The 18,087-nt window shown below is 55.1% G+C and overlaps 7 protein-coding genes across 7 annotated transcripts; 5 read left to right on the top strand and 2 right to left on the bottom strand.

Annotated features, from left to right (window-relative positions):
- Positions 1-91: 91 nt before the first annotated feature.
- On the top strand, positions 92-2,942 carry ATEG_09389 (STE11 family mitogen-activated protein kinase kinase kinase; the record flags this gene model as incomplete). Its single annotated transcript, XM_001218010.1, has 4 exons — positions 92-273; positions 343-416; positions 473-624; positions 675-2,942. 4 exons carry the CDS (start codon positions 92-94, stop codon positions 2,940-2,942), a joined length of 2,676 nt encoding a protein of 891 aa, XP_001218011.1.
- Positions 2,943-3,367: 425 nt separating this feature from the next.
- On the bottom strand, positions 3,368-4,561 carry ATEG_09388 (mitochondrial 54S ribosomal protein uL5m; the record flags this gene model as incomplete). Its single annotated transcript, XM_001218009.1, has 3 exons — positions 3,368-3,491; positions 3,551-4,237; positions 4,305-4,561. 3 exons carry the CDS (start codon positions 4,559-4,561, stop codon positions 3,368-3,370), a joined length of 1,068 nt encoding a protein of 355 aa, XP_001218010.1.
- Positions 4,562-5,341: 780 nt separating this feature from the next.
- On the top strand, positions 5,342-7,793 carry ATEG_09387 (ubiquitin C-terminal hydrolase family protein; the record flags this gene model as incomplete). Its single annotated transcript, XM_001218008.1, has 5 exons — positions 5,342-5,358; positions 5,411-5,501; positions 5,557-5,931; positions 5,986-6,613; positions 6,664-7,793. 5 exons carry the CDS (start codon positions 5,342-5,344, stop codon positions 7,791-7,793), a joined length of 2,241 nt encoding a protein of 746 aa, XP_001218009.1.
- A 738-nt stretch (positions 7,794-8,531) lies between these two features.
- On the top strand, positions 8,532-11,087 carry ATEG_09386 (vacuolar protein sorting protein DigA; the record flags this gene model as incomplete). Its single annotated transcript, XM_001218007.1, has 1 exon — positions 8,532-11,087. The coding sequence occupies one exon, from the start codon at positions 8,532-8,534 to the stop codon at positions 11,085-11,087; it is 2,556 nt and encodes an 851-aa protein (XP_001218008.1).
- A 524-nt stretch (positions 11,088-11,611) lies between these two features.
- On the top strand, positions 11,612-13,102 carry ATEG_09385 (phosphotransferase family protein; the record flags this gene model as incomplete). Its single annotated transcript, XM_001218006.1, has 3 exons — positions 11,612-12,064; positions 12,238-12,269; positions 12,316-13,102. 3 exons carry the CDS (start codon positions 11,612-11,614, stop codon positions 13,100-13,102), a joined length of 1,272 nt encoding a protein of 423 aa, XP_001218007.1.
- Positions 13,103-13,816: 714 nt separating this feature from the next.
- On the top strand, positions 13,817-14,822 carry ATEG_09384 (uncharacterized protein; the record flags this gene model as incomplete). Its single annotated transcript, XM_001218005.1, has 2 exons — positions 13,817-14,715; positions 14,816-14,822. The coding sequence occupies 2 exons, from the start codon at positions 13,817-13,819 to the stop codon at positions 14,820-14,822; spliced, it is 906 nt and encodes a 301-aa protein (XP_001218006.1).
- A 558-nt stretch (positions 14,823-15,380) lies between these two features.
- On the bottom strand, positions 15,381-17,833 carry ATEG_09383 (putative C6 finger domain protein; the record flags this gene model as incomplete). Its single annotated transcript, XM_001218004.1, has 7 exons — positions 15,381-15,558; positions 15,616-16,030; positions 16,084-16,370; positions 16,416-16,502; positions 16,561-17,409; positions 17,478-17,590; positions 17,660-17,833. The coding sequence occupies 7 exons, from the start codon at positions 17,831-17,833 to the stop codon at positions 15,381-15,383; spliced, it is 2,103 nt and encodes a 700-aa protein (XP_001218005.1).
- Between the last annotated feature and the right edge of the window lie 254 nt (positions 17,834-18,087).

The following is an 18,087-nucleotide window of genomic DNA, read 5'->3' as shown; positions in this document are numbered from 1 at the left end:
AACGACGTCCCTACATTCTGTTTCAGCCGGTTAGCAGCCAACACAGACCAAGAAGTCCCACGGTTGCGATATAACGATATCTGCCTTCGCCATGCTTGCGTCCAAGCCTTCGTTCTCGACGACTTTGGGCATGCCTACGTCCCAAACCCCAACCACCTCTTACCATTCTGGGCCGTCGCAAAAGTCCGCCATCTTCTCCATCAAAGATGGGGCATCCTTCGCCAGTCCCACGGAGTCGGAGTTCTCCATACACGATGGGCTGGAGGCTGTGCGGTGAGTGGACTGGCTCTAAGAGTCAACTCCAGGGAATTCGCAGGCGATGGATCGCTAACTTGTGGCTAGATCCTGGGATGAAAAGCAGGTGATCACTTGGCTCCACAGCATCAATTGTGGCCAGTATGAGGCTCTTTTCAAAGGTACGCATGGTCTTGATCGGCCCGATACTGTGATCCTAAGTATCTGACCCTCGCAGCCAACAACTTCAACGGGAACAACCTCATCGAATGTGACCAGAAAATTCTCCAGGAGATGGGAATCAAGAAAATTGGCGATCGTGTTCGCATCTTCGTCGCCATCAAACAACTGAGGAATAAGTCGGTCATCAACCGCAAACAAAGAAACATGGTCAGTGGGGATGCCACCATATCAATGACCCCTTTCTCACGTCCATTCAGGATAAGCTAGCAGCCCTGGAAGTTTCCGGTCGATCGTCGAATCTCCGACTCAATTCTGCAGGCACTTCTCGCCTGCCGCGCACGGATAACCTGCCTCATGGTTACACCGCAGGTAAAGCAGGTTCGCGGCCTGGGTCACCTCTGCGAGCTCAGCGATATGTGGCAAGCCCCATGGAAAACGCGCGAAAGGAACAGGGACAGGGTTATTTCAGCCACCCCTCATCAGGCGGCTCCAATTCGGGGCGCAAAACACCGAGTGAGACCCATCGGGGTCCTTCACATTTGAGGCAGAACCCCAGCCTTGACGGATTGACCATGGGTCCCCTGCCTACCAACTCTCCCGTAATACGAGTGATCTACACAGGAGGACAGACCAAGGTTTTGAACATCAAACATTGCAAGACACCGGATGAAATCATTATTTGTGTTTTGAAGAAGCTCCAGCTCCCCGAACACCAGTACCGCAACTACTGCTTCTACGTGCTGGATGGACTGGAGCCGGACCCGTCCAATTGCAGGAAATTGACCGACCACGAACTGATGGGCATCGTTGAGGGCGCCCACAGCGAACGTGGACGCCTTATCCTGCGGAAGATCCATGCGGGAGAGCCTGATAATGATGAACTCCGCCGGGCCTCGCAGCTTGCGGTGGATGAAAGCCAGGTGACCCACTTAGCTGCCTTGAACAACTCGAACACGAGGAATCAGATGAAGATCCAGCAGCTTACTGGTGAGTCCTGGCATAACATCAGCAAACCTATGTCACCCCTGTCTTCTCGGCACCAGAACACCCCGAGTGACCATGATGTGCAAATGCCACATTTAGAACGCCATCCGGTATCGAAGTTACGCTCCTTCTTCGGCGCTCGGCCACCAAGTGAAATGATCATTCATGAGATCACATCCTACTTCCCAAGCCACCACCGTGAGGACATCGAGAAGACGATGCGCATGTCCGTTCGGAGGTCACAGCGTCTCAGTCGTGCAGCGAGCCGACTGAGCGTTGTCAGCAATACAAGCTATGCTTCCAGTTTGAGGGATGCCCCTCCTATCCCCAGTATTGCCGACACGTGGTTCAACCAAGGAGGACAGGCCACTCGTGCCCCGCGGCCCATCTCCGTGTCTAAATTCAACCTTCCCCAGACCGCGTATCGGGATTCCATCGCGTCTAGCTCCCTGCAGCCTCTCCAGGAGGAGTCACCTATTGAGCCCAATCGGAAGTCATACGTCTCATTCGACAGCGGCTCAGATGACCCCACTAATTCTCGCCAAAGTCTCTTGGACGAGAATTCCAGTGTGGCGGCAACTGATGGTGGCTCCTTCAACGAGCGACTCAGTGTCTTGGTGGCGGAAGATGGAGAAGAAGAGGATGATGGTCTGAATGAATTCTTGGCTGGGAACAACTTCGCTGCCAAGAACTGGATGAAAGGTTCCCTCATCGGTGAAGGATCCTTCGGAAGTGTATTCCTTGCTCTGCATACCATCACCGGAGAGCTTATGGCCGTCAAACAAGTTGAGATACCATCGGCAACCAAGGGAACAGAGTTCGACAAACGAAAGAACAGCATGGTCACTGCACTCAAACATGAAATCGAGCTGTTACAAGGGCTGCACCACCCCAACATCGTGCAGTATCTCGGAACTGCTGCCGACGATCAGTATCTGAACATTTTCCTGGAATATGTGCCGGGTGGTTCCATTGCCACGATGCTCAAGCAGTACAACACCTTCCAAGAGCCTCTGATCAAGAACTTTGTACGACAGATCCTGGCCGGTCTTTCCTACCTCCACAGCCGGGACATCATTCACCGAGACATCAAGGGTGCCAACATTCTGGTCGACAACAAGGGCGGCATCAAGATCTCCGACTTTGGCATTTCCAAGCGAGTCGAGGCATCGACTGTTCTTGGCGCTCGCGCGAGTGGCAGCGGAGCTGGCCACCTCCACCGACCTTCGTTGCAGGGCAGTGTATATTGGATGGCCCCTGAAGTCGTCCGCCAGACAGCTCACACGAAAAAGGCTGATATCTGGAGTTTGGGCTGCTTGGTGGTAGAGATGTTCATTGGAGCTCATCCCTTCCCGGACTGCAGCCAACTGCAGGCTATTTTCGCCATTGGCAGCAACCAGGCCCGGCCGCCGGCCCCGGAGCATGCCAGCAAGGATGCGGTGGCTTTCTTGGATATGACCTTCCAGGTCGACTACGAACAAAGACCTAGTGCGGATGAGCTATTGAAATGTCAATTTCTGGCTGCTCCTACGATTGCATAGGCTGACTGGTTTTGGAATGATTCGATGCGTTTTGACTTACATAAAGGAATACCCTGGAGCATTTTGGTCTTACTTTTTTTGCGTGCTGTTGCCTATTATTAATGTTTGGTACATCTCTCTTACTATAATACTGTGGACACCGGTGCCATGTTGATTATGTTGGCAGTGTTTAAACGCATGAAGTTTCACGTGTATTGCGGTTCGGGATTCTATGGGACATGTTGATATAAGTCCAGTATATATATATATTCTCGTGCGGCTACCACGAACGACATCTCAAACAATGTTCTATGAATTTGTGCAAAAAACTGAAACAGAGCGTATTTTACAGAAGACCAGAATATCACACGATACCATGTTACATGCCCCAAAACGACTCAAAGGGGAATTATGAAGTACTCCCAGCCTGCAGTCCACCTAATTCTCTAGTCCACCATCTTTCCGTAGAACGGAATACCCATAGCGCTGAGGAGGAGCCGAGCATCCTTGTCGGTCTTCGCAGAGGTGTGGATGGTGATATGACAACCGGGGATCATCTTGGGCGGGTACCTAATGACAAACGAGGTTAGTTATGAGACACCGGGGCTACTTGACGAGCCAGAACGTACATATCATAGTTGACCTCGATCTCGGGGAACAGGGCGACCATCTCGGGCTCCAGACCGAAAGTGATGTTACCACTGCTGTCACCGCTCGAGCCCTTGACGCCCTCCCAGTCCTTGATACGGGGCATGACGATGTCGACGAGCTTCCCGAAGAAATGCAGCATGGTCTCGCCGCGGAGCTCGGCCTTGACGGCGACGGTGTCACGGCCGGGGGCAATGCCCCAGGTGGCCACGCTGGTCTTGGACTTGAAGGTGTCAACGCGCGAGTTGGAGATGGCCTGTACGGCCATTCCAGCGACGTGCAGCCACGACGAGTTCTCCTGCGCGGCCTGCTTGACGTAGCTGTGGATCGTGATGCGCTCCAGCTGGGGGATGTTGTTGAAGGTGATGGGCTTGCGCAGGAGACGCAGCACGTCACCACCGCGCGGCCCGCGCAGCGGCCGGTTCTTGTGGTACGGCGAGGACTCATCCCACGAGCGGAGACGCGGCGCCTTCGGCGGCGGCTTGAAGCCCGGTGGGTTGTGCACGTAGCAGAGGGTGAGGATGTCCGAGGCGACGGTCGAGTGGTAGGTCTGGTCGACGCGCGGGAGCGAGAAAGGGCCGGGGACGTAGAGACGAGATGAAGATTCGGATGGGGGCGGAAGTCGGTGAGGATGAAGCGGACCGCGATCGTATTTGGGAGATCGGAAACTGGTACCTGGGAATGGATGAGGATGGTTGATACACGGCTGGTTTGATCGGGCGGACGACGACTTACCGACTTCGCGGCAGTTGCTTCTTGCGGCCTTTGGCTTTTGAAGCGGGGTCGAACGACTTCACTGTCGACTCGGGGATGGACACCGCAGACGTCAATGCCCCCGAAGACTCCAGCTCATTCAGGTCGGCGGCAGGCGACCTGGACGAGGCCTGGCTGGAGGCATTGCGGCACCAACAGGAGACCTGGGGACGGGCAGAGGGCACGAAAGCGCGAGGCAATGACCGTGCCAGGTACCTGGATGACTCGCTGGCAGCCATTGGGGTTGTACCGGAGAGAAGGGTGGCAGTAGACTGACGGAGTAAGAGAGAGCAGTCCAAAAATTCCGGAGACAACATGGACCGATCAAATCCACTTGGGATCGGGTCACGTGGAAATTCTCTCTGAGACCTGTTGATGCCTCAGGCATAATAAGGGCTCTCCACCGCCAAAAAAAAAGCTCCACCTGCGATCGGCCGTTCTGCCAGTTGCCCCCGCCAGCCAACAGACATCCCTCTTTTACATCCCACTTACTGCTCCAGGCATCCATGATCTAGATCACTGTCGATCCGGTGCCCTGGTCTTCTGATAATGGGTATTGCCATCCAAGGCCCCCGGATTCCCCCCCGTTCTTACCCGTGTCCTCCATTCCTGCGCCGTTTGATCCTCTCCTCCAGTGACTTGTGCTGTCACCAGATGTGATGTCACTTGGGAACCTCACCTGGATCCTATACGAGCGGGTGTGCTGACTGACGCGTCCAAGGGGGGTGATCTATAAAAGGAGAGACAGAGAGCCGCAAGCACCGTTTCAGAGACAGGGTGTGAATTTCTTGATATTGTTCTTATCTTACCCCGCGGGGAGCTTCTTCGCGTGTTCTATGAAACTTCTCAGACCCTGACTCCGGACCCAACCCTTCCACATGTCGACACATATTCGGACCTTCACGCCCATGATCTCTTTCTTGCCTCCTGACTATACTTAATCAATTTCCCGTCTGGTCTGGTCGAGAAGATGAGTGGCATTCACAGGTTCCTCACTCGACGTGAGCGTCCAAACAGAAATGGCAACAAAGAAGAGGTGAGGCTGGATGAACCTTCTGTTCTGAACAGTGATGAAATGCTAACAACAGTCAGACCTCTATATTCCTCTCCCGTCCACACCTTCGAAGTTTCTTTTCTTCTCCCAGCGCATCAGGCGATGCGTCTGAACAGCAGAAGAAGGTAAAGTTAGGTTCTTCTTGCTAGCAAGGCCACGGTCGTGCTAACATCTGCTTAGGTGAAAATCATCTCGCGGCGCATCTCCCAGCTTGGCATCACCGGAATCAAAGAAGAGCATATGGCCTATGCATTGCAGTCGACCCATGCACAAGGAGACGTGGATAAGGCATTCGACCTGCTACTCCTTCTTGAGGACTCGATCGAAGGCGTTGTGAGGGGATATACACCAAGCACAAAGCTACTGGGCGCGGAAAATCGCGAAATGGTCACCTGCTACCTCGACGCGCTTCTCTTCGCCATGTTTGCACGGTTCGACTGCTTTGAGCCCATCCTGTACAAGACTTTCGACGACGAACCCCGTCGGGACCTGGCTATTCTGCTGCGGTTCTGGGTCAACATGCTGCGGTCTGGCAGGCTCATCACGACTGATATTGTATGTGCTGCTCCACGGGTCTCTTATGACAGCGAGCATACTAACCGTTTGTAGACCAAGCATCTCCAGGAAGCATTGGCGAAATGTGGCTGGAAAGATGCAGCCGAACTCCGCCAACAGGACGCCTCGGAGGCCTTCACTTTCATCACAGAGAAACTCGAGCTGCCCCTTCTCACATTGAAGATGGATATCTATCACACCGGCAAAGAGGACGAGCGTGACGACCATAAGTTTGTCAACGAACGATTGCTTGAGATCGCAATCCCTGAGCCTTCTGATGGCAAGACAGTCACCCTGGAGGACTGCCTGGAAAATTACTTCAACAACAGAATCGAAGTGAAGCGCTATCTGGAGCGACAGAACACCTCCGGCTCCACCAAGTCGCTCGATTCCCTGTGCAAAGGTGTCTCCGCTCACATCGAGACGGTGGAGGTCAGCCCGTCCCCGACCGGATCTCCCACTTCCATATCCCCAATGCGGCTTGATGAGCTGCAACCAATATCCTCCGTGGCGCAGTCGAGTGACCAGAACTCGTCCCGAACGCGGCGCGACAGTATTGTGCAGGAACGTTTCGTACCCGATCCAGAAGGAGAAGAAGTCGCAGGCGACAGCAATTCCCTACGCCGGGGGTCCTACCGTAAGGAGGTCATGATGCCGGCGTGGCAGTTTTTCAGCTTGATACGTGAGTTTGCTGGTCCCGAATACAGCGGATCTGAAGCTGATCCATTACAGCGTGGTACACCGATAATACCCCTAAAAACGACGCCCAAATTGCGACGCATTTCTCCACGAAACGACCTATGCTTGGCATCTGTCTCAAACGGTACAGCATGACCCCAGCAGGCAGGGCTGTCCGGCTCAACACGTTCGTGGACATTCCGACGGAGATTGGCCTGCCTCATTTCATCCAGGATGACAGTATGGACGAAGAAGGGCCCATATACGGGAACTTCAAGCTCTCCTTGCAAGCCATGGTCTGTCATCGTGGCAACTCTGTGGATTCCGGGCATTATATCTCTATCGTCAGGGGTACCAATGCCGGCGTAGCTCCAACCAGCTCTCACAGCTCCCAGTCCACCGTCTCGGATCCTCCGCAGTACTGGATGCGGTTCGATGATCTGGCGAGAGAACGCGTGACCTTGGTTGATATCGAGCAGGCTTTGAAGCATGAGTCTCCCTACCTGTTGTTCTATCAAATTCTCCCTATTAACGAAGACGCTGCGATGGTCAACCTTCCTCACCATCGAATCCCATCCAGCGAGTCTGAACCCCGAGAGTTGAATCTCACCGAAGCTTCTCAGCGTTCCGTCACAGACTTCCTGGACAGTGAGCGGGTGGAAGGCGCTCGGTCCAACCGCCCCAGCTTTGAGATCACCGGGCCAGAGCACGCAGAGATCGGATCGCTCGATACTCGTGGTAGAAAGTATAGTGTTGGCTTCTCCGAGACGACTGAGCCCATGAACTCTACTGGATGGCCTCAGATCCATTCAGTTCCCTCAACATCACCCAAGCTGGCCCCAGAATCGGATGGGAGGAGTTCGTTTTCGTTTTCTCGACGCGGGTCCCGGACGACAAGAAGCAATCCAGGGAGCCGTGCTGGCAGTCAGGCTAGCGAGAGCCGTTTCAGCTTGACATTTTCTCGCTTCACTGGTCGTTTGAACAGGGACAAACCAAACAGCGACGAAGGCGATGACGAGGTGGCCGTGGAGGTCGACCCTCGCGAGGACCGATCCGCCGCGACGAATGGCGAGATGAAAGACAACAGCGCTCGGCGCACGAAGGAGGACGAGAAACAGAAAGGCAAGCTTAAGTCCAGAGAGCGAATCGGGCGAAAACTCGAGCGCGAATGCATCGTGATGTGACGTTCCTTTTCCTTTGGGCGGTGGTTGTGATGAAATGATACCCAGCATATCCATTTAGTATTACCGCATAATGAGCGACGTTGTTCGGGATGGAGTTGTATGGATTATAGAAGAAAGAGGAAATCCCATAGACCTGTGACTTGTGAAACACGCTACTTTGTTGTACAGACTATTTTTGTCGTAAGTGTCGTAGTACGTAGTTGTTCATCTCACGTTCAGGCGCCAAGGCACCAAGGCACCAACAGCTCCGCCTCCGTCGAGCTTCCCCATTCGGTGCGATCACTCGCTCTCTCCGACTTCCCCAACTCCTCCAACAGCTGCGGCGGTCAGCTTCTCTCTCCTCGCTCACCTGCAGAGAACTATGCTATAATCTCCTTTCTACTTGAATTGGCGCACAATGGCGCTGGACAATCCCAACGGTTATGTTGCTCCCAGCAACCTCGCGGAGCCCGACTCCTCTCTCTCCATGTTCGATGTCCGCCGGGTACAGCTGCAGTTCCCCTTAGCTGCGGACTTTGTCGCAGCCCAAGTTGCAAACAATGTGCTCATTCTCGCCTTGTCAACGAATCGGATTCTTCGCATAGATCTTGATACCCCCGAGGAAATAGACGGTACGTTTGCCCTCCTATCGAGCATCAACTTACGGGCTCCGCGCCCCGCGCCGGCAGTGTACTGATCGGAACTGTCATAGATATTGATCTCCCAAAGAAGTCCTCAGAGATAGGAGTCATCCGTCGCATGTTTCTGGACCCTTCTGCATCTCATCTAATTGTTACCACCACGCTCGGCGAAAACTACTACCTCCACACCCAGTCTAGACAACCGAAGCCACTGTCCCGGCTGAAAGGCGTTTCGATCGAGACCGTCGCCTGGAACCCCTCGCTCCCAACAGCATCAACAAGGGAGATCCTCCTCGGCACCACGGACGGCCACCTCTATGAAGCTTATATCGAACCGTCGACGGAGTTCTATCGGCGCGAGGAGCGATATGTTACCGCGGTCTACAGGGCGCCCGAAGGGTCACCAGTGACGGGGGCTTGGGCAGAGCTGATTCCTACCAAGCCCGAGCACCGTCGGGTCTTGGTTGCAACCCATGGAAAGTTAATGTGTTTTACGGGGCGCGGGGGGCGCCCTGGGAGAGAAGGCGGAGGGCCGATATACACGGACCTTTTTCAGCGAGAAAGCCCTGTCGTCCACGAGATCCAAAGGCCCTCTAGCTCTGCGCCCTCGAGTCTGGCAATCTCACCCACCGGCCCTGATGGTCATCATCCTGTCGACGGTCAAACCGATAGGGAGTTTGCTTGGCTGAGTTCTGAGGGCGTGTACCATGGTCAGCTTCCATACTCGGCGGAGGAGTTGCACCAGCCGTTTGAGAGTGCAAATATGCTGTCGCGATCGGTTTTTCCTGCAACTCAGTCTTCACGCGGAGGCAAGAAAATGATACAAGACCCTATTACCGCTGTCACCCTGACGCAGTGGCATATTCTTGCCTTGGTCGAGGGACGGATTGTTGCAGTCAACCGAATGAACGAGGAGATTGTCTACGAGCAGCCCGTTCTAGAGCCCGGCCAGAGTACCTTGGGGCTGCTGGCCGACTCTATGCAACACACCTACTGGTTGTTTACGGGCCAAGAGATCTTTGAGATCGCCGTCGAGGACGAAGATAGAGATGTGTGGAAGGTATTCTTGCAGAGACAGATGTTCGATCAAGCCCTTCAACATGCCCACACTGGTGCCCAAAAAGACGCCGTTGCTACTGCGTCCGGCGACTATCTCGCCAGTAAAGGGCGTTATCTGGAGGCAGCCAAGGTCTGGGGCAAGAGCAGCAAGGGTTTCGAGGAGGTCTGTCTCACGCTGATCAACCGTGGCGAGCATGATGCTCTTCGCAAGTACCTTCTGTCTCAATTGTCAGTATACAAGAAGTCATCCTCGATGCAGCGCATCATGGTTTCCAGCTGGCTTGTGGAAGTTTTCATGTCCAAACTGAACTCCCTTGACGACAATGTCGCCACTCGAGCGGAGTTGGCGGAGGGCACAAGCACGGAGGAAATCAAGGACCAGCTCCGCAGCGTTCGTTTAGAGTTTCAGGACTTTGTGACCAAGTACAAGTCCGACCTGGACAAGAAGACTGCGTACGATATTATCAGCAGCCATGGTCGAGAAGAGGAGCTGCTCTTCTTTGCTACGGCGACCAACGATCACAGCTATGTGCTCTCATACTGGATTCAACGTGAAAAGTGGTCTGAAGCGCTGAACGTCCTCCAACGGCAAAGTAGCCCCGACGTGTTCTACAAATATAGCAGTGTCCTCATGGCGCACGCTGCAACGGGACTGGTTGATATCCTCATGCGACAGACGAACCTCGAGCCAGAGAGATTGATACCCGCCCTCCTCAACTACAACAAGACGGCGAATGTTTCCCTCAGTCAGAACCAGGCCGTACGATACCTCAACTTCATCATCGTGAACCACCCGAACCCCTCGGCTGCTGTCCACAACACGCTCATATCGATCCATGCCTCGAGCACATCATCCTCAGAAGCCGGGCTCCTGACGTACCTCCAGTCGCAGCCGTCATCACCGCCTCCGTACGATGCCGATTTCGCCCTTCGTCTCTGCATACAGCACCAACGGGTGCAGTCCTGCGTCCACATCTACAGCGCGATGGGTCAGTATCTCCAGGCAGTAGAGCTGGCTCTGCAGCACGATGATATTGAACTCGCCGCCATCGTCGCCGACCGGCCCGAAGGGAACGACAAGCTCCGCAAGAAGCTGTGGCTCCTCGTGGCGGAGAAGAAGATCCGCCAGCCGGGCACGGGCATTAAAGACGCCATTGAGTTTCTGCGCCGATGCGAATTGCTCCGCATTGAAGATCTGATCCCCTTCTTCCCTGATTTTGTCGTCATTGACGACTTCAAGGACGAGATCTGCACGGCGCTGGAAGACTACTCTCGGCACATTGATGCCCTCCGACAGGAGATGGATAACTCGGCGCAGACTGCGCGCCAGATTCGGTCGGAGATTGCGTCTCTGGACACGCGATACGCTATTGTCGAGCCTGGCGAAAAGTGCTGGATCTGCTCGCTCCCCGTGCTCAGCCGGCAGTTTTTCGTCTTCCCCTGTCAGCATGCGTTCCACAGCGACTGTCTCGGGAAGGAGGTTCTCGAGGGCGCGGGTGGCAAGAGGAGATACATTCGGGATCTGCAGACGCAGCTCAACAAGGGCGATCTGCCATCTTCCCGACGGGAAGACATTGTGAAGGAATTGGATGGGCTGATAGCCGAGGCTTGGTAAGTGGGCTAGTTGCTTACCTCGGGAGTGTGCTGACGCGTTGTACTAGTATTTTGTGCAGCGACCATGCTATCAAGCAGATCGACAAGCCGTTTATATCGAGCTCGGACCGGACGGACGAATGGGTCTTGTAGGTGGCTGCTTGAGCCAGCGTTTCTTAGCGTGTTTGCCAGGTGGTTATATCTCGGAGCGTTGCTGTATGTGTTACATGGAGTACTGCTATATACCTAGTGGGAGTTGGGCGTTGATAGTCAATGTACATACGACCTAGAGGGACTGTCTGTAAGCATGTTACCTACTTACTGAGTAAAATCTACTTATTTACTACTGTAGAAGTATGATTCAATCAGGAATATTGACAGTACCCATATTGCGTCTGTTACCATAGAAATAGAATTGTGATCAGGATTTGTACTTTGTGACTTGGACCTTGCAACCTCTTTATCCTTTATCGCGTTCAAGGATCCTCCCTGTGCAGCCGCCCTTTGGCTCCCTCCCTTCTTCCTCCATTGACTTCACCCAACGTGATGGACACCAACGCAATCCTAGATCTCGTCCACGACGTGCAGGGCCAGCTCTGGGTTGACAAGATCAACGAGACCCATTCAACCGGCCGTCTCTGCCAGTGGGTGTCGACGTTCCACCCAAACCGACTCCCTTGTCACCTAGACGGCACTTTTCACCATGGAGCCTTCAACGCTGGCATAAAGATGGTTTTCAATGACAACACGACCTGGATGGTCCGCTTTCCCCGTATGGGAAGGATTTGCGACCAGTTCGCCGACGAGAAGGTGGCTATGGAAGTAACAGCCCTCCGTCTTATCCGCGACAGGACGAATATTCCTGTTCCCAAAGTCCGGGCATGGGGCTCTGCCGCAAGTAACCCACTTGGTCTGGGCCCCTTTATCGTAATGGACTTTATACACGGTGTGAGCCTTGGTGAGCTTCTCCGGGATCCGGACGCTCAGCGCCCCAGTCGCGTAATTAGGGAGGATATCAGCGATGGTGATATCGAAGTGATCTATAGACAGATGGCGAGTTTCCTCCTTCAGCTTTTTCAGCTGGATTTTGGCCGCATTGGCAGCCTGCCGTCGCCACGCGCGGACGTCCAACGCCCTACACCGCTGCGGCCGCTGACGTTCAAGGCCCATAGTATCCTACAGAATGGGGGAGTGGATACTTTTGGTATTGTCCCACAATCTTGTATCACTCTTCAGGACCGTTAACTCAGCTGGTATCTAGGAGATCGATCACATGGCTTCGCAACGGCTACTGAGTACTTCCAGTATGTCGCGGGCCAGGACTGGGAGCAGCTTGTTCGCCAGCCCAATTCGGTGTTTGGCCCGTATGATGCACAGAACAAATACGTGGCGTTTAAGATCCTGAAGAGTCTGATCCCAGATTTGGTCCACGCGGAATATGACCGTTGCAAGTTCAAACTAATCTGCGACGACCTTGGCCTGGCAAACCTGATTGTCCGGAGCAAAGACGACCTCACTATTATCGGAGTCGTGGACCTTGAATGGTCATTCGTGGGCCCTGCTCAACTCTTCGGCTCGGCACCGTGGTGGCTTCTCCAGGATAGACCCGTGAATAGCGCCTGGGACTGCGATGGCGACGAGCCGCCTGCTATCGCGACCCGGTATTTCAAATACCTGGACATATTTATGCGTGTCCTGGAGGAGGAAGAGGCAAAATCACCCGAGTACAAGGGGAGAGAGCTCTCCTCCCTCATAAAGTGGTCACAGGCTTCCGGGGCTATGTGGCTACATATGCTGCTTTCGTCTGGGTTTAATGACCATCGCAGCTTTCCCTTCACGCAGCTACGACGGCATCTAGGGTCTGCGGAGTGGGCGAGGCGTGAGAGGGAGTTTGATGATCCAGAGGTGCTGGAGGCATTCGCAGCACGGAAAGTGAAGGAGTTGGATAAGTATGATGAGCGCTTGGAAGAGATCGAGGAGAGAAAAGCGCTCGTTGACAGCGGGCAGATGACGAAAGAGGAGTTCCTTGCACGCTAAGTAGAGTAGACTAGATGCAAGGAACTCTACCAAAGGGTGGATGCAGGCGCCTGTGGCCGTGACAGGTTCTGCATGATTGACCTCACTCTCGTGTCAGTGATCTCGCGGTCCTCTTCTTCTAGAAGTAGGAATTGGGTATCAACGCGCTTGCATAGTGTGCGCAACCAGTCAATCACATGGCCGAACCTGTTGAACTTCGCTCTAGCCCGTCTAGCATAATTGTTATACCACTCTTGTCGAGCAACCTGGCTCTTACCGTTCCGTACGGAAATAAAAGGCACTGTGTCAGGTTCTGATTGAAGGCAGTTGTCTGCAACCCAGCCGTGCACCGTTGGGCGCGCAGCTGGTGTATCTGTGAGAGAAGTTCCATCTTTGACTTGGGCGGATGATGATCAGATTCGTTGGCGTGGTTGGGATGGTTGTAGAAGGTCCACACTCGGGTGGAGCGTGAACTGGAAGATACTGAGAACACCGGTTCCTGGGAGTCGATCGACATCTCTTTCCGAGTCGTACGGTATGCTTCGAAGACAGGGCTTGGCCTTCACCTGACAGTATACCCTTTTCAACCGTCCGGTCGTGGAGAAGGTGAAGAGCTGGAAGACATAACGATGGCCAGTCACGTGATCATTCGACATCTCCTCGCGGCATCAATTATCACCCCGAATCCCATACAAACATCCTACCACGCGGTCATCTGACAAACACCCAGTCACAATGGCTCCCGCCAGCGACCCCAGCCGCGTTGCGCGGATAATGCTGTCCTGGCACTCCCTCGAGCTTGTCTCGTGCACGCCCCTGCAAACCCTCTGGGCCGGCTACGGCCACATCTGCGCGCTCACCGCTCGCGCCCTCACCGACGAAGCAGCGGAGCACCTCAACCAGCTCTGCGGGGTGGCGCACGGCGGCGCGGGGACGCACTACTCTCTCATCTTGAAGCTCATCTCGCCGCCAGGCGCAGGCAGCTCGCCGCCCACAGACGAGGGCCACCTACGCAAGATGCTCAGCTACGAGGTGGAGCAGACGTTCTACGACTGCGTGGCGCCGCGGCTGGGCGATGAGGTGGCCGTCGCGCGGTGCCTGGCGTCGACGCGGGACATGGCAGGGCAGCCGTGCGCGGCCGAACTGCGCGGCCTGATGGCGACTGTCATGGTCGATCTGCGCGGGCGGTTCCCCGTTGCCGGGGAGAAGCGCAGCGCGCTGAACGGCACGCAGGTGTGCGCCGCGCTGGACTGGCTGGCTGCGTTCCATCGGCGCTCGTGGGCGCTGCTCCCGGAGCGGCGCGATCTGGATGCGTACGTCCGGCCGCCGCTGGAGGAGGGTCGGCGGCAGCGGAGTGCTGGCGGCGGGGGGAAGGGGCTGTGGTTGAACGGGGGGTATACGTACCTCGCGACGCGGCGGAAGGAGTATGCGGCTCTGGCACGAGACGGCGGGTCGGAGTGGTCGGCGGCGCTGTGTTGCGGTGTGGACGGGTCGTCGCGGAGCGTCGCGGAGATGGTGGCGCTGTTTCTGACGCCGTGTGGGAGGCCGGTCGAGTCGTATATCCACGGCGACGTCAAGGCGGAGAATCTCTTCACGACTGAGAGCGGCGACGAGGTGGCGTTCTTTGATTTCCAGTACGTCGGGCTCGGCCTGGGGGTCTGCGATCTCGCAAAGCTGTTTACGTGCGCGGTGCCTCTGGACATGCTGGTTGATGTGCACGAGCCATTGCCTGAGCGTCTGAGGATGGGCGAGCGCGAGAGACGGCTGCTGCTGCGGTACCACACGAGTCTCCTCCGGGATCAACCACCGTGCTTCTACGAATGGGACGAGTTCGCGCGGCACTGGGAGACGGCCCTGGTGGACTGGTGTAGGTTCCAGGCCTCCTGGGGATTTTGGGGTAATACGGAGTGGCTCGAGGCCCGTGTTAGATCGATCTTGAGTGATCAGGGATGGAGAGACTGGCTGCAGCGGAGTATCAGCAGTCGGGATGGGCAGAACGAGGACAATGCATGATCAACCAGTACTTATCTTGGCCTTTGCACGTACTGGGATAGAGTCCATGGCCTGTCGATAGATTGCATATATCATAATAGACTAGACTTGTCATGTGCCTTTATGGTAGAACTTTTGCAGGAATAACCATCTATAATCACTGGACAGAGTTAATACACCAGGAACAAGACAGATCGTCAATCGTAATCTATGCAACCGGTAAGGCTAGGTAAAGATCCCATAATACAAAAAACTGGCCAGTTCTATGTCCAGACGAGCGCCAACCAAGCAATAATATACAAATCATTCATAACAAGCGCAACAACTCCAAGTCCTGCGCAACAGCAGGACTATACGGCGCGCAGTCCTCCAAGAACTGGAGCATTTCGCGGTTCCACCGCTCCCACCCGGTAGGGAGTGCGCTCCGCAGCCGGGCATCCGGCGAGTGCGAGACACAATAGAAGAGAAGGATTTGGCCGAAAAATCTGCTTCATTAGCTTCTACTGCGTCTGGGCAGGGAGGGATCATTCAGGAAGACATACTGTGAGCAAAAGGCAAACTTGATCGGGATGCAGCTCTTCATCCTTCGGAAAATGCCTCCCACAACGGGCCAGTTCATGGCGTTCCGCAGACCGCTGCGCATCTGCTCCAGGTCCTCGTCGCTGAGCGAGCCCGGGATACGCAGCGCTTTGTACAGGTACGGCCGGCCGATGTGGAATTTGGCGATCATGAAGCGGCCGCGGAGCATGGCTTCAGAGACAGCGGTTGCCGGGGTGAGCGGGCGGTTAGGGTCGAGAGGCATCGGGGACATGGGGGATGCGGCGGCGCTGATGTCTGCAGGGGTGGAGGGCAAAGTGTCGGGGAATTGGATGGCTGGGGGTAGATTGAGGCGCCACTGGTCTAGCTGGTGGTGGAGTTCGATATTGATTGCTGGGAGAGGGAAGGTCCCTGAGTCGGCTAGTGGGGTGTTAGATTGGTAGGTTGTGTGATTGTGGTGAGTTGGAACGTACAGTAAAAGTACAGGGAATGGCGGATGCGAGTGAGGATGATGCGGTGAGCGACCTGCGCCAGGAAGTGGTATTGGAAGAAGGAATCGTCGATATCTTCGGTCGACGAGGTCCGCACGAAAGCGTGTTCAAACGGAATGAACTTGGGGATGGGCACAAACTCTTCGAGCCGGGAGAGCCCGCTGGGAGGGACGTGCAGCTCCTGTACGAGAATGGTCTCGTTCATGAGACAATTCCAGTACGCGCGGGACTTCATATCGCCCTCCCATTCATCAAAGTTGACGTCGTGGCTGGATGGTTAGCTGGGCCGAGACCGTCAAAAGGGTGCTACTTACTTGGTGAGCATTTGGAGACAACAAGTCGCAGCCCGATGAATCATGGACCACGAATCCATCGGACGAAGAATCTGGCTGTAATAAACACTGTCCATGTGTTAGGGAATATACTGATGACAGGAGAAAAAGGACAGGAGGCTCATACAATGATAGCAGATAGAATTGACAGCTTGGAAGATCGTTTTCGCACATCAAGAACCCGATGCGTCGTCGGGCCTCGTTGAAGAATCGCAACCCCGGTGGATCTTCATATATGACATCGATCCATTCTGGAGGCTCGAACCGGTTGTTCCGGGTGCCGGGTAGGGGATAGTTTCCCTCTCGATGGGCATGAACTGCAAGACAACCCAGGGCCATAACATTGAGCACCAAACAGCTATCCATGTTGTAGCCGAACTCGAACGCAGCCCCTAAAGTAGACGCGAGGTAGAAGTTCTTATCCATGATCGGCGTAAACGGGTTGAAGGTAGCGAAGAAAGCGTCCGAGAGACCCTTGACCACGCCCAACGGCAGCGCGTCTAGCCAGTCGTCCCCGGCTTGCGGCGGAAACGGACACGAGTACATGGGCAGCTGGGGCCGTTTCGTCTCCAGCTCGATAACATAGTTCTTCCCGAGACTTTCGTGCGCATCGAGGAGCCTCTTGGGGAGGATCTCCCGCGCCCCGGGCCAGAGAATCACGCCGTGTTGGCTGAACGATATCGAAATCTGACCATTCGCATTCGTCGCATCAGGACGCTCGCCAATCTCGAAATCATCCAGCTCCCCGGCTGCAGGCGTCAGGTTCTGCAAGGATGCATGCGTGACCGGCGTGCGTTTGCTGAAGGCCTGACTGCCCGGCCCCGGGGTACTGGTCGTCTCCGCCGGGCCGTCGACGGCTGCGACCATCTGTCTCTGCAGAGACTGGATATCACCGGCGATGGTCGACGGGAGATTCTCCAGTTTGGTCTCCAGCCGGTGGAGCGTGCTCATGATCAGACTGAGCGAATGATCGCGTCTGGCGGGGTTAGCATACTCCGTGCATTCGTGGATCATCCGGGTGGCGCTTCAGGAGCATGGACATACTTGGACGATTTGCGCTCATTGTAGACGCATTCCAGACCCAGCGACTTGCACAAGCCACATTTCGGCCGCGACTCGTCGCATCTGGTCTTTTTCAGACGACACGTCTCGCAAGCCTGTTACGCATGTCAGACAGGGTTCACGGGACATGGTGGCGCCAGCGCACGGGGGAGGGTGACACGCACCACAGTGGCAATGAAGTTCCGCGGCTTCTTCGCCGGTCCAGACGTCTGCTGCAGATCGTGGCTGGGAGACAGAAGGTCATTGATGGGCAGCAGGCCGTTGCTGGGAGCGTTATCGATATGCTCCGGCTGAGCACCGCTGGGGGATAAGGCGTCGTCGAACGAACGCTTGCTCATGGTGCATGATTAGCGAGGGATTCGTCAATTGCGCATCTTTCGAGGCAGTGAGCGAGTTTCATCAGCCGCTGGAGCGGAGTGGTATGATGGAATTGAAGATTGTATCAGTGGTTCGACTTGAGCGCGCGAGATGATTCATTTTCGTTGGCCGACGTCGGCATGGCGGGGGCCGATCGCCGACCGGCCAATCAGAGTTCCGAGGTCAGGTGATTATATACATTCCCATGCGGCACGCCTCTTATTCATCCTTCGGT

This window comes from Aspergillus terreus, genomic scaffold (genome assembly GCF_000149615.1).
Source record: "Aspergillus terreus NIH2624 scaffold_14 genomic scaffold, whole genome shotgun sequence".
NCBI lineage: Eukaryota > Fungi > Ascomycota > Eurotiomycetes > Eurotiales > Aspergillaceae > Aspergillus > Aspergillus terreus.
Note: the sequence above shows the minus strand (reverse complement) of the source record. Positions and strands in the feature narration are given on the sequence as shown.